At 39.0% G+C, this 17,962-nt stretch overlaps 1 protein-coding gene across 1 annotated transcript in view; it reads right to left on the minus strand.

The window, feature by feature from the left end:
• Positions 1–17,962, minus strand: part of Gmds (GDP-mannose 4,6-dehydratase) — a 505,965-nt gene that overhangs the window by 256,532 nt on the left and 231,471 nt on the right. The window contains exon 7 of the mRNA XM_060372300.1: positions 17,704–17,831. Coding sequence (XP_060228283.1) covers positions 17,704–17,831 — 128 coding nt within the window. The remainder of the gene's footprint in view (positions 1–17,703; positions 17,832–17,962) is intronic.

A 17,962-nucleotide genomic window follows, 5' to 3' on the forward strand; every position in this document is an offset into this window, starting at 1 on the left:
CATGATGCAGTTGATACCTGCTGGGAAATATGACAGTGTTAATTTAGAACAGTTAAGTATTTAATTAAAAACATTGCTACAGAAAAGGTGGTTTAATGATTTCAAGGAAAACAAAGAAGGCATTTGCTTCCCATATGAGAGGCCTCAAATTTCTTCTCCAGGATTCCCACCTCCATCCCATCCCAAAAAAGAAAAAAAAAAATCTCTGGAAATCAACTGATGGATTAAATTATAAAAAGGAACTTTCTTTAGCTCCATTTCCTGCAAATGGCTTACAACCCTTCTGTGTTGCATGTAGCTGATATGACTTATTCTGTATTTTAGTCATCAAAACACCTCTCTAAAGTGGTCCATAGCTTGGGACCGTCAGAGGTAAAAGGAAGACTGGAACAACTTTTTAAGCAAAGAAATTAGCAAGAACTGCACAGCTGTACTTAATGTGGGCCATAGACAGGACCACAGGAGAGTGGCATTTCTAAAAAGAATCATCCCTAGAAGCATGTTAACATCTCCAGAGAACAGCAGACAAAACTTGAGGTATTCTATCTTTGGACCATTAGCACAGGATGCTGAGTCAGACCACCTTTCCTAACACCTATAACTAAAAAGAAATGCTCAAATAAAAACTGGCATATTAAGTGTACCCTCTGGGTTTGAAGAATGTTTCCCATCCCAAAATAAAAATGTAAGAGACAAAGAGACAGAGTGGTTACTTAGCTGATAACTATATTTTATATCCTGGTCTGTGTTATAGCTGGGAAATGGCAGAGTAAACAGACCTTTCTATTTTAATTCCCCTTTCCAGCTCTTTTCTCCTCTTTAAAAAAATATGGAATCTGTCAGAAGAATGAACAGAAATCATGAGCGCATGATATGCCTTGTATGCCACACTGGCTCATTTTCAAGGAAAAAGAATTTAGTCAAAGAGTAGGTTGCCACATGCATATAATAATGGCATGCAACATTCTGACTTTCAACATGAACTGAACCATTAAAGGACTTAAATGTTCCTCATTAACTTTTATTAGCCTCAATTTTTACTTTCTTCCTCCCTGTTAAAATTAAATCTGAGCGCCCTCTCCAACACTGCTCACCTCTAAGCAGCACTAAGATTGAATGGGATCTTCACAGGATCACAGACTAGTCAGGCTACAAAAGAAGTGGTACTTCAGATAACTGGATTTTTAGATACAGAATTTATTTGAAAGTCCCCAGCCCGTAGCACTTTCTCTAAAATGTGCAAGTCTAAGGTAATACTGAAAAATTTTAAGCACCATCCTGGGTAGAATCAGAGCTTTTGAAGTCTATCATTTCGGCACTTGCCATTTCTATTGTTAAAAGCAAGGGTTTACTTAAAGGTTGTGGAAGGTCTTCATTTTTTTATAATTTTTATTTTTTTTATATTAATCACAGGTTATTTACTTTGTATCCCAGCTGTAGCCCCCTCTCTCATTCTCTCCCAATCCCAGCTTCTCGCCTTCATCTCCTCCCTGCCCCTCTCTAAGTCCACTGATGGGGGAGGTCCTCCTCCCCTTCCATCTGACCCTAGCTTACCAGGTATCTTCAGGACTGGCTGCAATGTCCTTCTCCATGACCTGGCAAGAAAGGTCTCCATTTTGTAGGTCTTCCTATGTGACAGGCACTAGGCAAACACTATCCATTCGTTGTCTTGTCCCGCTTTCAGTACAGCCAGCCAGTTGTAAAACATACTCTTCTCTGGGGATTTAGCTTGTAGGTATAACACGTGGTCTAGTGTGCTCAAGATCCTGGGTTCCATTCCCAGCAACAACAACAAAACCCTAAATCTTCCCACTCATTAGTGATCCAACTGTGAACACTAGAGTGTGTTTTTATGAACCAGGAAAGGAGGGAGGAAAAGAAAAAAAAAAAAACTCTTTGATGTTTGTTTCTAAAACAAATATGCTATATTAAAATATAGTATTTCCTAAAATGGGAAAAAGTGGTCAGAAAAAAATTCAATTTCTGTGCAACATCACAACATAAAATTACAGACTACTATACTGTGGTTGCATGTTTTTATTTTTTTGTTATTCTAGCCTTTCGTGTCAATGGACCTAGTTCTGCTCTAGTACTCACATCAGATAGCTTATAATAACCTATAACTCCAGCTCCTGAACAGAACAGTGTACTTCTTTTTGAAAAGACAGTATTCTAGCTACAGGGGGCAAAAAAACAGAATACTATGTGAAGAATGACAAGGTGCAATCTTCCCCCTTGGAAACCTCAGACTTTCAAGAAGCCTGCAGACTAGTGTGAATTCCCATCATTGAAGTTGAGCTGCGAGACCACCAGTATAACACCACCTCTCAGAAAGCCGCAGGGTGGCCTTGCAAGAGTACACAGGGCAGCAGAGAAACAGGAAACGAAGCCAGATGGTTCTGCTGAGAGAGCATTTTTTTTTCCTGTATAAATCTAAAAAAGAACTAATAGGTCATGTGCAAAAATGCAGAGAGAGTAAAATAGAAATCTAGCAGGAGATGTATGTATATGAAACACAATTGGTTTTGCTTTCTGTTCCAATCTATACTAGTAAATACATATTAAGAGAAGTTATACAGTAGATTAATCCCATAGGTCTGTAGGGTTTTTGACAGGAAAAGGCTACTAAGGATGCTATGGGAGTACTGCTGCAATTGATTGAAGTTAATGGCACTGAGCATGCGCAAATTGTCCTGAAAACATTTTTAGGTGAACATTTAAAGATTTATTTGTATTATTTTAAATTAAATGCATGTGTCTGTCTGTGAGTATATGCTCCTGGGTGCAGGTGCCCTCTAGTCTAGAAAACTATTGAATCTCCAGGAGCTGACGTTGTAGGTGGTTCTAAGCTAGCTGACCTGAGGACTGAACGTGGATCCTCTGCAAAAGCAGTAAGCACTCTTCACTGCTGAGCCAACTCCCCAGCCCTCCTCCTTTTAATTTTTTTTTCTTTTTTAATCTTTAAAAATGATGTGCTAGTGTGTGATACAGTGTGTGGGTATGTGCACATGTGTGCTGGTGTTTCCACAGGCCAGAGGCATTGGATTTCCTGAAGCTGGAGTTACAAATGAAGCTGTTGGACATGGATACTAGAAATTAAAATGCTTGAGTCTTCTGCAAGGTGAACCTTTAAATGTAGTCTGATTAACTACAGTGTGTACTCTGGCTTCTTACACACCATGTAAAATATGATTATTCTCAACTCCATAAAATCTACAGGCAGGATGATGCCTGACACAGAAATCTAATCAGGTTTCTTGGGAGGAAAAATCACATGTGCAAGGATTCCCTAGTCCATTTCTGTGCCATACAAAGCACTTGAACTTGAGCAAGTATCTTCTAGGGTACCTGGCTCTGTATGGACAAACTCCATATATCTCTTGGAAATCACTCATCCCATCTGTTCAGTTAGAATCTGGGGAGCACAACACCTGATGCTTCGATGCCCCTACAGATTGGCATAAGACATACATGTGGCTAATGAAATTCTTGAATAGGCAGTTGGAGCTCCATGTTGTTCTTTGCCCCATCCATAGCTACATCTGACTTCTTGGCCTAGATGGAAGGTGCATAGTACAAGAATTACTGTCTTTCTGGAATCACAGAAGGCTTGGAATGATCCCAAACACCCTGACCTGTCATTTGTGAGCCATGTGCTGGCCACTAACTAGCCAACCCTTGGACTTCAGTCATGCCTCTATTCACATATGAAACAATTTTGACAATGAGTCTGAATGGCCACTGGGACTATCAGATTGTGAAACTATTTTTATTGCAAACCAATAGTGGATCTAAATAATAAAATCTTTACTGTCAGCAGAGGAGGCTGAGAGACAATATGCAAAGCTTCTTCATTGTCTGAGTTGGACAAACCCAGGCTGATCTGGTAGGGGTTTGCTGACTCAACTGAGTAGTCATTAATAAATGAACAGAGTATGTACTATTGGGATATTGGGGAGATACAAAAGAATGTTAGCCAGAGGATCAATGAGGAAACAGGGAGTTCTTTGGGTAAGTTAGGAGAACAAGAAGAAAAGAGGTCTGTCCCCAAGAAATATCTTTAAGAGGCAGCTCAGGGCTGACCCTGAAACATCCCAGAACCTTAAAAAGAAAAGAAAAGAAAACAAACAAACAAACAAAACCCAGCAGTAGTAGGGCACAGTGAGAGGCCAGTCAATCCATGGAGCCCATTTGCACAGCCACACACATGGAAGCAGAAAGGTTGGGGTAGCTGATAGAGCTCCAAACAAGAATGGTGGTCCTGGCGAAGAACCCAGAATGTCATTAATGCATCTGTGTCTTAGAAAGATGCGATGGCAGCGGGTGTGAGAACAGGCAGGCAGGTAGAGGGCAGGCAGTGTTTGGTGAGCTCTGTTTGTAATGTAAAGAAGGGGGCCTGCCTGGGGACTTATGTTCCATGTCTTAGTTTTAGTCTTGAATGGAAAGAAGAACAGACTCTTACTAGACTTTTGTGAAAATAAAATGGTAAAGTACTTTAAGTAATTTACACAGTGAACAGTGAACAGTAATCAGTAACATTTTCAAGGTCATGAAAAGTCTGAGCAATATTTCAGATCTGGAAAAGGTGTTTTCCCTGCTCCCCAACAAACACACCCTGGACCTGAGGAGGGAACCCAGGGCATTAAGCATGCCAGGTGAGCTCTCTACCACTGAGCTAAATCTCGAATGCCAAAAGATGTTTTCTTAAGAGCAAAGACAATAAGAACTAAAATTGTTCACCAATGCAGAGTGGGAAGAACTCTATTGTTCAGAAATGGCTGCCCAACTACTTTGGCTGTACTGAAAACCTCAGGTATGAAATCTGTCAGAAAAGATTTTTTTTTTTTTAGTTGACTATTAACAATCTAAGTCTAACTTACATAGTTTAGCCTTTTATTCTCATGTGTATTTTTTTTCCATTCTACATGGAAAGCATAGCTTTAGGTGAAACAATTGAGTACCTGTATATAATACAATGCTTTGCATGCTGCTTATGGTTTGCTGATGCACAATGGTATGAAATAGGACAGCTTACATTTAAATCACTATCAGCCCTGTAAAGATAACTGCTTGTAGCGTAGGCCCCAATCTGAGAGAGGGAAGGAAGATCAAGGAATGAAAGAAGAGAAAATAACTGAGAAGAGAAAGAAAGGAGAAAGTTTTTAAGGACAGAAAGTCAGGGTTTAGAGAGTCAGGAGAGATCCCAATGAAGTACCTAAGTCACTACTTTCTTTGGGCCTCGCTAGACCTATTCTAAGATCCTAGGGTCCTATGCCATATACACTTAAGCAAGCAAACCTGTAATTCATCAGGGATAATTGCAATAGATGACTCACCAGCACAAACCAGTCAAGGATGCTGTTTCCCAAAGGCCCTGACAGATAGTCAACCACAATGAAACTTTCAGCTCCACTGACAAAAGGCAATGGAATTTAAAGCACCCTGCCCTTCTTAAATCTTCTTCAGTTTTTTGTTTTGTTTTGTTTTTTAAAGATAAGGATCAAATGAAAAGCGTTCTGTAAAACTTGTATTTCCTGTACAGAAGTGATATCTCCTCAAATTACACGATTGTACAACTATTAAGTTAATACTGAAGAAGCGTGCTGTTTAGAATGTAGGACTTTGCCTTGTAACTGCTTCAAACAATTCACAGTGGCTCTCATTCCACTTCTCATATTGGAGTTGGATAAGGGGAGAATTTAGAAAGGTCAGTGACAAAACTAAAGATTTAAGAAATTATTATTATTATTTGTAATACATAGTGAAAGGTACAACACTGCAATGGTCACCATTCGGTCAGTGAAGTATGTTGGAGACATGGTTAAGTGATTAACAGCAGCTGCTGCTCTTGTAAAGGACTCAGGTTCAGCTCCCAGCAACCAAATGGCAGCTCACAACATCTGTAACTGGAGTTCTAGGAGAGCTGATGTCTATTCTGCCCATTACTGGCACCAAAAACACATGGTGTACACATCCATGCGTGTAAACACCCATACATATACAAATATATGAATAGTTAAAATTAGTGAGAAGAGATGTTGAAATCTTACAAAGATAGCCCAGGCAGTAAAACCAGACCCAGAAAGCAAGAACTAAAGGGTCAGCAGTGACTGGGCTGATCCTCTGCTCAGACTCTAAACAAGGACTTCGGGGAACCAGGGGCAGCTTCTTATAGTGCCAACCTTTTCTTATGGTTTTCTTACCCAGGGTCAAGTTTCTTGGGAGAAATCAAATGTAAAAATGTAAATCAAAGGATATTAAAAGCCAGGAGTATAATATTCTTTCTAGGTTTAAGAAAAGATCTGATGAGAACTTCCTATATTTATGTTCAAACTTGAATTAAAGATATAGTTACAATTAGCAAGTAATTATATGTGTGTGTGTGTGTGTGTGTATGACATGTGTGAAGAAAAGAAAAAAGAACCATGAAACTACTGGGATCCTAATGTTTTCCTTTCCCTGGTACACAGGAGGCATGTATTACCATGCCGTGTGCTTGGTGGCGAGAGGTGGAAGGCTACAGTCATCTGCCTGGAATGCCTCCTGTCCCCTCCAACACAGGTACCCAGCCACCATCATTATGTTCTATGAGTCAGAGGCTTCATGACAGACTGAGGAACTGGGACTTGCCTTTTCAACATGTAGGAGACAACAGCAGAAAGTAAAGTCACACCCACCGAAACCTCATCCAATACTGCATTGCGCCCTCTTTTCTACTTGTACAATCTGCTTTTTTTTAACCTCCTGTGACGTGAGTCTGAATGGGAAACTTTAAAGTTACATGCACATAGCTCTAAGTTCCAGTGCACACTCAAGGACAGCAAAGCCGTGGCTTCCATCCCAAACACCTCAGACAGGAAGAATCTGTACGCAATAAGTTGTGTACATTTAAAAACAAAGACCCTCATTAGAAGGTAGCCTGCTCCCAAATTTTGTGTTAGAGGTAAGAAAAGATGAGAAGAGAAGAAATACAAAAGTCTAAAGATTTTCTATAACAATAGCACCTATAGAGGAACTCCTCAGTAAGTGAGAGTCCTGGAAGCTGTTCTAGCCTATCAATAATGAGGTTTCTAAACTGCCCCATGCCACATTACCAGACACAGGAGGCAATGGGCTTCAGAAGTAAGTGCTAGCTTTGTGATTTTAATTTTTTTTCTGTAAATCAGGGCCAATATATATTGCGTTTTTATTTTTATTTTTCTGTTAACTCAGATACCATCTTAAAAATAAGAATAAAGTTTAATAGTTGGATCTAAATTCTAATTTCCTGTTGTTAGAAGAAACTGGCATAGCATAACACCATATGGATCTGCTTGCATTTTCTTTATAGCAGGTCCTAGAACACATTTTGCTGAAATACTGGAAACCCTTCCTACAACAACAAAAATATGTAAATCATGTTCAGTGAGTGGGAAATGCCTTAGGGTAAGAAAATATCTACAATAACACACATCTTATATGTATATCTCATTTTTATAAAAATTTAAAAGGGTGCCAATTTACAAAGAAATGGTCACATTTTTATTTGCACTTGTTCCGTACTAGGCAAGTTGGCTATCATGATATGATTCAGAATAAAGATCAGAAAGATCTAGGCCCTACCTTAAGGCTTCACTAAGACATAGTCTGAAACATAGTGCCAAGCCTATGGAAGATCATTGTGATCTGAAGCAAACCTTTAGGGAGAATCCATATCCACCATCTTTTGTCTATGCATAATTGGGCATGCATATGGTTAAACCAGATTCAATATGCAGAAAGGATGTGCACAGTAGGCAAAGGTCTACATGATGTACACCTGCCAGTCCACACAGGAAACCACTTGAATTGTGTCCTTAGAAGCAATTACTTTCTCTTGAAAAAAAAATGCCCCAAACAATAATGAGGGTCTTCACTCTTGTTGCCCTGGCCTCTTGCAGTATAGTCTGACATGCATTCTACAGCTTTGTTTTGAATAATATCTCCTTGTTATCTTGCAATCTGTGTGAGACTTTACTGAAATTTTGTGAGAGCATTTATTTCAATTCATTAAAGGACAGTCCAGTAAACCTGGAAATCTTGCACAAACCCCAACCACGAATAACAATGTAGTTGCTAGGATTCCACTGAAAAGAATAAGCAGAAAAGACAGTTCTTAGTGTGGTGTAAATAGGAGCAGAAAATAAAATATTTCTTTACTTAAGGGAATGTTCACCTTAGACCATTTTGGTTTTGTGGGTTTGGATAAAAAGGCACAATTAGCTGTTTGTATTAAAGGGTCCCCTGAGGCCAAGCCCAGGGACCTGGGCCCAGCGTGGGCACTCTAGTGGTCCAGAAAGCAACAGGGCAGATCCCCCCACCTCTTTGCCAGGTTCCATGAGGACACACCATGCAATTTAGGTAAATGATTTCCTGCAATAAAAGTGACCATGAGTAGGATAAAGCCAAACTATGTCTGACAATGAATTTAAAACAGGGATTTTGCCTTTAGGTTTTGTGGGGTTTTTTTTGTTTGTTTTGTTTTGTTTTATTTTTTGTTTTGTTTTTTTTTTTGTGACAGGGGGCAGAGAAAGAAAGTGAATAAGAGGTAGGAGTAAGAAAAGGAAAAGGAAAACGAAAGAGGAGAAGAAAAATTTAGAGAAACATTTACAGTAGTTGTGTGTATACAGCTCACGAATATAAAAGACAGTATTGATTGAAAATATATTCTTCCCTTTCCTCAATGCACAGTGTAAAAGTGAAGCAATAAATGTGAATATTGAGTTATTTTCATCTGTGAGTTTAGATGGTATCATATGCGATGAGGATAGTCTATATACACTGGAAAAATAATTTTGCTATTAAAATTAGAGAGCTTTCACTCGTTTGTGGGAGGAAGAAGACATGAGGTGAACAAGGCTGGAAGGGGATACCTAGGAGAAAGGTGGAAGGCAGGCAGATGGGAAGAGGAGGTGGATAAATTTCCTGTATACAGGGAATGTGACTGTATCATCTGTGTGTGGAAAAAACTTTTAACACTCTTCCTGAAGATTAATCTTGGGGACTAGAGTGACAGTCTTCTTCAGTATGCCACGTCAGGCCCATGTATAACGGGTGAAAACTTGTCTCATCAATGGGAGTGGCTAGGGGGCAGAGGACAAGTGACACGGCTAACTGCTACTCATAAGAACCATAAATGCCATTTACATTTTTCAACCCACATCCATGGGCTTTATGCCTATAGAATCTGCAACTCCATTCTATGTGCTTTTCTATCCCCTTAAATCTACATTCAGATGTGTATTTTAAAAACAGTATGTAACTCAGACACATACTTCAAGAACTGCTTTTAAAATTTTTAATGCATCTGTATTTGCACATATATTATGTTTGGTATGTGTGTATGCATGTTCAAATGTGTCTGCATATGTGTGCAGACGCGTGTGGAGGCCAGATTGATATCAGGTATTTAATTCAACAGCTGGGATTACAGACAGGTGTCAATCCTGCCCGGCTTTTATGTGGATGCTAGAGTTATGAATTCTGGTTCTCATACTTGCATAGCAATCACTTTATCAACTGAGACATATTCTGAATTCTGGTTTTTAAATATATTGTCACGTTATTAATTTTATATGTTTAAAATCAGACTAAATATGTGATCTAAAATGCACTTACCCTCACAGTCCCATGGTGAATAATTCATATGAGAAATACAGACAGGAGCCAGGAGAGTTGGTGCATGCCTTTAATCCCAGCACTCAGAGAGGCAGGAGCAGGTGGATCATTGTGAGTTCAAAGCCAGCCTGGCCTACAAAGGGAGTCCAGGACAGCTAAGGCTACACAGAGAAACTCTGTCTCAAAATAAACAAAGAAAGAAAGAAAAGAAAAAAGAGAGAGTGAAGAGGGAAATACAGACAGTACTATCACTGAGATAAGGCTTATACTTTCTGGTTTAGGGACATAGCCAATCCTAGGGCATTATTTCCAAGGTATCAGGATCTAACCATATGGAACAAAGAGTGGTGACTGTCTATATTTCCCTTGGCTTAAAAAAAAAAATAACACATTGAAAATTTTAAAGTTTTTTGCACAGTCTGGGATGTTCACTAGCAAATCAGTTACAAAGTTCCATTCCTAACACACAAACACACAAATATAGTACACACATTATATACACCACACCCTGCACACACACAAACACACACGCACACCTTCCATTGGAAAATGAAATCTTCTAACCTTTTAAGGAGGCTTTAGATGTAGTCTTTGGAAAATACCGCAAGAACACATCTTTATTTGGAAAAATAGTGTGGTTTCCATGTTTTTCTAAGAAATCAAACATTTCTAGAAAGACAACTTGAAAAATGAGAGAGCAGCTTTATTTGAGGGAGATAGCACATGTAACAAATTTTCTACATTTTTAGGTAAGAACTGGGAAATAGTAAGAGCTGGAGAGGACAGGGTCTCCACAAGGAGAACAACAGAACAAGAAAATTTGAACACAGGGAACTTCCCAGAGACTCATACTCCAACCAAGGACTATTCATGGAGATAACCCAGAACCCCTGCACAGATGTAGCCCAGGGCAGTTCAGAGTCCAATTGGGTTACATAGTAATGTGAAGAGGGACTGCCTCTGACATAATCTGATTGGCCTGCTCTTTGATCACCTCCCTCTGGGGGGAGCAGCCTTACCAGGCCACAGTAGAGGACAATGCAGCCACTTTTGATGTGAACTGACAGACTAAGATCAGAAAGGAGAGGAGAACCTCCCCTATTAGTGGACTTGGGGAGTGGCATGCAAGCAGAGGGAGGAGGGAGGGTGGGATTGGGAGGAGAGGAGGGAGGGGCTTATGGGGAGATGCAGAATGAATAAAGTGTAATTGATGAAAAATTTAAAAAAAAAGGGAAAAAATAATTTAAGAACCTTAAATGACTTTCAAAATTGGAGGAAAACATGGAGTTAGTCAATTGGCATGGAGCACGTCTCGCCCCTGGGGGCAATGGTCTCCTGAACCTACTCAGACCTCGGACACCACCACTGCTAGTTCTAGAACTGACGGAGGATGTTCCAACGAGGGGTTAAGGCTTCTCATAATATTTCCTATAAGCCCACACCTGTTTGTCTATATCCCCCATTTTTATTCATTATTAGCCAGATAGAGCCAAGTAATTGTGGTAATGATACTTGCTTTTTTGCCCAATGCTGGAATGCTAGTAAATTTAAGTATGCCCTGGTTACTCACATGCCTCACTGGGTGCCTGTGCCCATTGATGCCCCTCACGCTATGACTCTCTTCAGACAGAAAAGGCATCTTGGAACTACAGCCACCATTGTTACTACCATCTCATTGGTGGCTGTTGGAGCTACCACCAGGGCATTAGCCATGAGTCATACTGGGCAGACTGCTCAGACCCTGAATAATCATTTAGCCAATGTAGCTCATGCCTTAGTTGTACATAAAGGAATTAATGCTCAACTAAAAGGAAGCTTGATGGTGTTCAATCAGAGGATTGACCTCTTGCAGGAGCAAATTGATACCCTATGGCAAATCGCTCAACCTGACTGTCAATGAAAGTATGCTGGACTTTGTGTCACTAGCATACAACATGAGAATTTTTCCTGTGCTGCAAATCTGTCTAAACAATTTTCGAGCTATATTTTAGGTAATTGGACTGGAGAATTCGATACTACGATGGAGCAGCTGAGAGTGGCCATTGTCACAGTAAATTCTACCAGAGTGGACGCAGGACTAGCCACAGGATTATCAACATGGATTGCTGCAGCCATGAATCATCTGAAGGAATGGGCGGGCATGGGAGCATTAGCAGGCCTTCTGGTGTTGGTCTCCTTGGTTTGCCTGTGGTATATATGCAAGATTAGAGTCTCACAACAGTGTGATGCAGCCATGATCATTCAGGCCTTTACAGCCATTGAAGCAGGACATTCTCCCCAAGCATGGTTGGATACCATAAAAAGCTAAAATGATACGCTCAGGATGCGAGGCTAAGCACTGCACACAGGGTCAGCCGCTTTGGACCCAGAGAAGAGCATGTCTGATTGCATGCGGGTTGATGCCCCAGGTCCCACCTCTGAGAAAAAGGTATCGGACGGGTCTGATGCTCTTTGGGTGGATGACACCTAAATGAACATCAGTACAAAGTCCCAATTTATTTCTAATATCAGAGATCAGACCTCTACTCTTGCCTGATGCGTCTAAAACAAAAAGGGGGAACTGTAGAGAGCTGCGGAATGCTATGCCTTAAAGATGGAGCTGGTTTCCACCTTCCACCTTCCCGATGGTGAGTCCTCTCTGTCAGGAACAACTCCACATTTGGCTAAGGCCGAGGATCTGGCTTGCTTCCATGTATGTGGACCTATCTGCATTGCCCACGTGGCATGCCTGGGTTGGCTACCCAGAGGCTATTTAAGCTGTGGGCTGGCTTTCCCCAGGGTCCGAGGATTGTTCAAGGTTCCTGAATAAACTGCATTGAAAAAAAAAAAAACCTTCCCAACTCTTGTTTCTTTAAATGTATTATTCACACCCATGTGAAGCAAAAATCCTGACTTGAATATAGAGAACTCTGCATAATTGATTTGCCTTTTCCTGCTTTGATGGCCTTCTTTTGTCATTTCTGTGTTGTAACATAAACATTTACACGTGTTTACAGATGTACATATCAGCTTATGACACAAGCAGTAAATTTCCCTTAAATAAGACTACAGGACATTTATCAGGCATCTCTGACATTCAAATTTATGTAATATTGGCTATGAGATACTACAACAGCCTGACAGAGAAGAAATGCTAGTGAGGTGGGAAGTCAGTTTTCTCCAGTGGTCTGAGTCTCCTCTACTGCAGGGCTCCCCGGCTTTCACTGTAAAAGCTAAGCAATGAAAGCTCTCATGAAGAGTCAATTGGAGGACAATGTGGGAGTGAGAGTGTAAACCTTACTGCTCGTTCCTCCCAAACTTAGCTTCTGCATTTTTGCCTGACATAGCTAGGAGAACAGCTCTATCAAGACTTGAGAGTTATCCCTGTTAAATTCTATCGCACACAAACTCATGAACAGCAGAAAAAAATAGGAGAGAAGTTTAGTGTTTCACCTCCATGGAAACAGAACCCTATGCAGAGCCTTCTGCTAATGTGCCTATTTTCTTCACCAATATAAATGAGTGAGAAGAGCAGAACAGGCACCAAGCACGGGCTGGAATTCTTGTTTATCTGCCTTTCTGATATTTTGGGCAAAACACTGTGAAGGACCTAGTCCCCTCAGATCTGTTATCTGTGAAATGAGGATGTGATGGCGGTCTTTCAGGAGTGTTGTGCCCATTATATAAGATGATCTACAGAAAATCCTCAGTCATATTTCAAGCACCTCATATGTAGCTCTATTTAGCATAGTTTTTATTTCTACCATTACTGTTACTGTTATTTAGCCTGTACTTCTTCTAAACAAGACCTAAACGTTGTTCAGTGAACTTGGATGTCAGATTAATAAATGTCTTTTTCAGATTCTGGAAAGGTGGTACCTCTTAAGGAAGATGAACTCTCCTGTGCTAAGAGAGTATTCCTAGACAGACCCTGCGAGCAAACTCATCCAAGATTTTCTGGCAAGAATTATGTTTCAGAAAATTTTATCAACATGTACTACAGTCAGAGCTTGTTAATCAAACTGTTATCAAAATTTGTATTTATGAACATAGCATCACTTTCTAGAGTATTATTATGTATGCTTGTTTTTGTTTAAAGTGTTCCTAGGTCAAGAATGCTTGGGTCCCTACCTCAATCTAAGCTGGCCACACAGTACAGTCAAATGTCATATGTTTGAGGCAGTCATCATAATATTAAAAGAATGATTTAACTTTGTATAATATAGCTTTCTTTTCAGTATTATGGGGCTTTAAATAAAGTATAGATGATTGTCATTAGTAGCAATTAGATTTGTGACCATGACATTTTTCAAATGAGTCCATGTCGAAGGAAATTAACTCAAAGGCTCCTTCTCCGACTATATTCCACCATCTTTGCTACAGCATTGACAATAGCAGTTGGCTTGAATCCATGACACAGTACACTGTTACACTCACTATGGGTTCCTTCAGTGTTCAAGAAGAAAAATCAGCATGAAAACATACAAAGGGTCCTGTGTGGGGAACAGCTGAAGTCCTGAGGAAATATGTGTTGTTGATGGGAGCACTTCCATGTTAAGAAGCCCAGTGATTCAGACTCATGGGAACTGAAGCACCTTCTCCAACAGAAGTGCAGATGTTGACAGTGTGTGTGTGTGTGTGTGTGTGTGTGTGTGTGTGTGTGTGTAGAAAATACTGAGAAAAAAACCAACTGCAACTAGTCCCAGCTTCTGCTTTCTAGATATTTATGGCCTAGTTTGTTCCCCCTACAGAGACCTCCTACAAAGATTAGCTAAACCCACCTCCCTATTCAGCTGTATACAATGACCCAAATCCTTGTTAATACCATGAACCTGCCTTTTCAATTTAGATGTATAAAACAAACTTGCTGATTTTCTGGACTGCTAGTGTGTTTCCATCAGAGTGAATAGCCCATCCAATCCAACATTTCCTGTGCATGTATCTGTGTGAATGTCTTTTCTTCATGAATCTCATCTCAATCAGGTCCCTTAAGCCATGCAGGTCATACCAACCAGAGAAATGGTAAAGAAAATAAAAACGTGAAAATTTGGAGATTCGATCTGGCTATTTTTATTAGAAGTATGAAATGTTGAGAGTTTCTTTTTGGATAAATTAAGATTTAAAACTGCTGGTAATTAGTACTACAGTAATTAGTAAATAGTAATTTTAAAATGTGGCAGTATTTGTTATTACTTAGGGAGTAAGAGTGGTCATCATTCTGCATACATTAAAATGTTAATAAAATGACAATGAAAACTTATAACAATGTTTTCTATATCCTGAATATAACATGATTTAATGTAATTTTAACATTTCTTCTTTAGGTTAAAACATACTGTTCACTTAAATTATTCTTGAAGCATTTTGATTAAGGAACAGAACTGTAAGTAGATGTTAATGAGTCAGATCCAGCAAAAAGAAATGACTATATAAATAGTTGTAAAATGTTTATTAGACAGAGGGAAGACCTATCATATGCCCAATACTGTAGCTAGCATTAATTATAGCTGTTACATCCTTTCCACAGATGGGTAAACTGAGGCATAACTGGTTTTAACAGAGCAGCAATTCACATCACTGTTCAAATCTACCATGTCACAGCAAGAACTATCGTTCTCCATGCCTAAATGCAAAACCTCTAAGTTAATCAATAGTTTATGTATAAATGAGAGGCACTTTGTGTAATTAATATGTGTAAATGAGACACAAGTATGACCTGTCTTGTTTGTACCTGCCAATAGGCTGATCCCCCTGCCATAAAATATATATTTCTGAAACAAGTGTTGCTTTTCTGTATTTTTGTGATGGTTGACTTTAATTGTGGCAAAAAAAGTAATTGCATGTCTCTAAAAATCACATTTTAATAAACTTAGACCCAAAATGATTGACCCTACTTTAAAGTAGCAACATATGAATTTTTAAACAATGACATCCTTTTTCAGGAACCAAGTAATTTAGACTTCTTTCAGAACATATAAATGAGAATTATTAAAAAAGTTTCTTACATCAGCAATATATGTTACTGCTGGAACCCCAGGAGACTCCTCCATACACAAAATGGCATGTCTTATGGAACAAAGACATCTGAACTGTTAGGCAGAAGGTCTTAATGTATGTGAGTGAATGGGCCGGGTGCTCTGTGACACTTTCATAATTTTTTTTAAAGATCCAATCACAATTATCCCAAGAGATCCTCCATATTTTGGCTTTGGATCATAGTGTCATTCACTTTTAACAGTGACTTCAACTGAGGCAACCTTCTGAAAATATTTAAGGCAAATGTTTATGAGTTTTTAAATTTTCATATGATACAAACAGGCCTTGTGTGCAGATCTGGCTGTGCCTCTTACTTGAGCCTTTCCAGTATGAGAAGTACACAGGGCCACTGGTTTTAACAAGCTTCTCTTATCATTTATGTACATATTTAATAGTCACATTGCTTTATATTGGATTTTTTGTCTAATTAAAAAATGCCATTTCTATCCTACTGCAAAGATTTACATGTATTCATTTCAAAAGCATGGTGACAAAAAAAATTAATAAAGAGAAAGCATGAACCAGAGAAGGCACTTTCAAAGTGTGGTGGAGGATCTCCTTCACTATCAAGACTTAATGAATTTCTGGGTTCCAACACAATCTGCTTTGTGGCTCAAATAGCAAAAAAATAAAATAAAATAAAAATAAAAACTGAATGTAATTCAGTCTATTTGGTTTCTGAAGCAAATGAGTTTAGAGATAGTATTCTCAACTTTTGCAAGTATATGCAGGTGTATAACAGAAGGCTAATCACCAATTAATACTACTGGGAAAATAACATGCTTATTGTTACAAAACTTGTCTCCTTTAAAGATTTCAGCTTTTCATGCCCGCATCTCACTCCCTGCCTTCTTACATTTTCTAAAAGTATGAATAGTTTTGATATAATAACCTTATATCCATGGATGTCTGCTATAAATATTTCTTTATAATTACAGCTTAGGAGACTACCTTAAGCTACATTATTCCAAATTTTAAATCAGAATTGATATGCCTACAATAGACCAATACTTCATGTTCAAGTTAATGCACGATCTTAGTTGTTACAAACAATAATGAAAACACAGGTGAAGCTAACTTTCTGCTGTCAAGCGAACTGCTATCTACTCTCTCTTATGAATGGTCTTTCTTTTGGATTAAACCACTACACATGTATGACAGGTTCAATTTCCAGACAAAACCCCTTTAAGACAGAAAGTCTAATATGAGCATAGGAAGATGTGAGAAACTGCCCAGTGACAGAGAACCAATGACATCGCTACCAACCTAGTTCATGACTATTTGTTAACCTAACTGGCCACAGAACCAACATCACATTTAAAAGCATGGTAAGCAGAGAAAAGGAAAACTGGCTTAAAAAAAGAAGAAAGAAAACTACACTACCTGCATGTAATTCAGTGAGCAAAGCTAAGCTTAACTTTATAGGAATCCCAAGAGTGGAAAGCTTTAACTATGGCAGCGTTAGCCTTTTCTTTAACCATATTATCTTGCAACAGTACCATTATGGGTAAAGTTAAATGCTGTGCAAGAAGTATATAGCTTACCACCAAACTCCTTAGCATAGAACATAAAGCCTTATAACACCGGTACTCAAAGAAGAACTTGAGAGATGTCATGTCTAAAGGCCTTAGATTAAATAAACCAAGATGTGATATTTTTTCTTGAAGGTTTGAGAACTAGTAGTTTTGTGAATGCTGTGGTGAAAAGGAGGAAAAATATGAAACAAGTCTGGTAGGATAAAAGGTTTAGAAGAATAACCCCCAATACTATAAACATCAATGTCCACATCCATCATTCAAAGCATTGGCTAGAACTTTTGCATAGATAAAAGAAAATAAAATTTAGGAAAGATTTTCGTGTTAAGTAATATTCAGCATGCTCAATCTAAACTTCTGAACCATGCAGCTTTAAACAGAGATTAGCATGGTTAACCATGTATGTGTGAGCAGAAGCTTATATATGACCACTTCTAGGTCAAGCTTCTTGCTGCAGGCCAGGCATTGAAAATATCAACCGATACAGGCAGTTTTAATGTAATGAGTCAGTTCCTACCTCTACATAGTCCTTGGCATGGCCCCAGTCTCGTTTGGCATCCAGATTTCCCAAACTGAAACATTCCAGTTGTCCAAGGTAAATCTTAGCTACTGACCGGCTAATTTTTCGAGTAACAAAATTAGCTCCTAAAAAGAGAGACAAAAGATGTATTATCAGTAGAGTACATTTGACATTTAACAGTATCAGCCTCTGGGCATTTCTTTCATCCCATCTCCCCCCTAAAATAACAATATAAAAAGAAGAACGATCATTAGCT

This window comes from Meriones unguiculatus, chromosome 19 (assembly GCF_030254825.1).
Source record: "Meriones unguiculatus strain TT.TT164.6M chromosome 19, Bangor_MerUng_6.1, whole genome shotgun sequence".
Classification (NCBI taxonomy): domain Eukaryota; kingdom Metazoa; phylum Chordata; class Mammalia; order Rodentia; family Muridae; genus Meriones; species Meriones unguiculatus.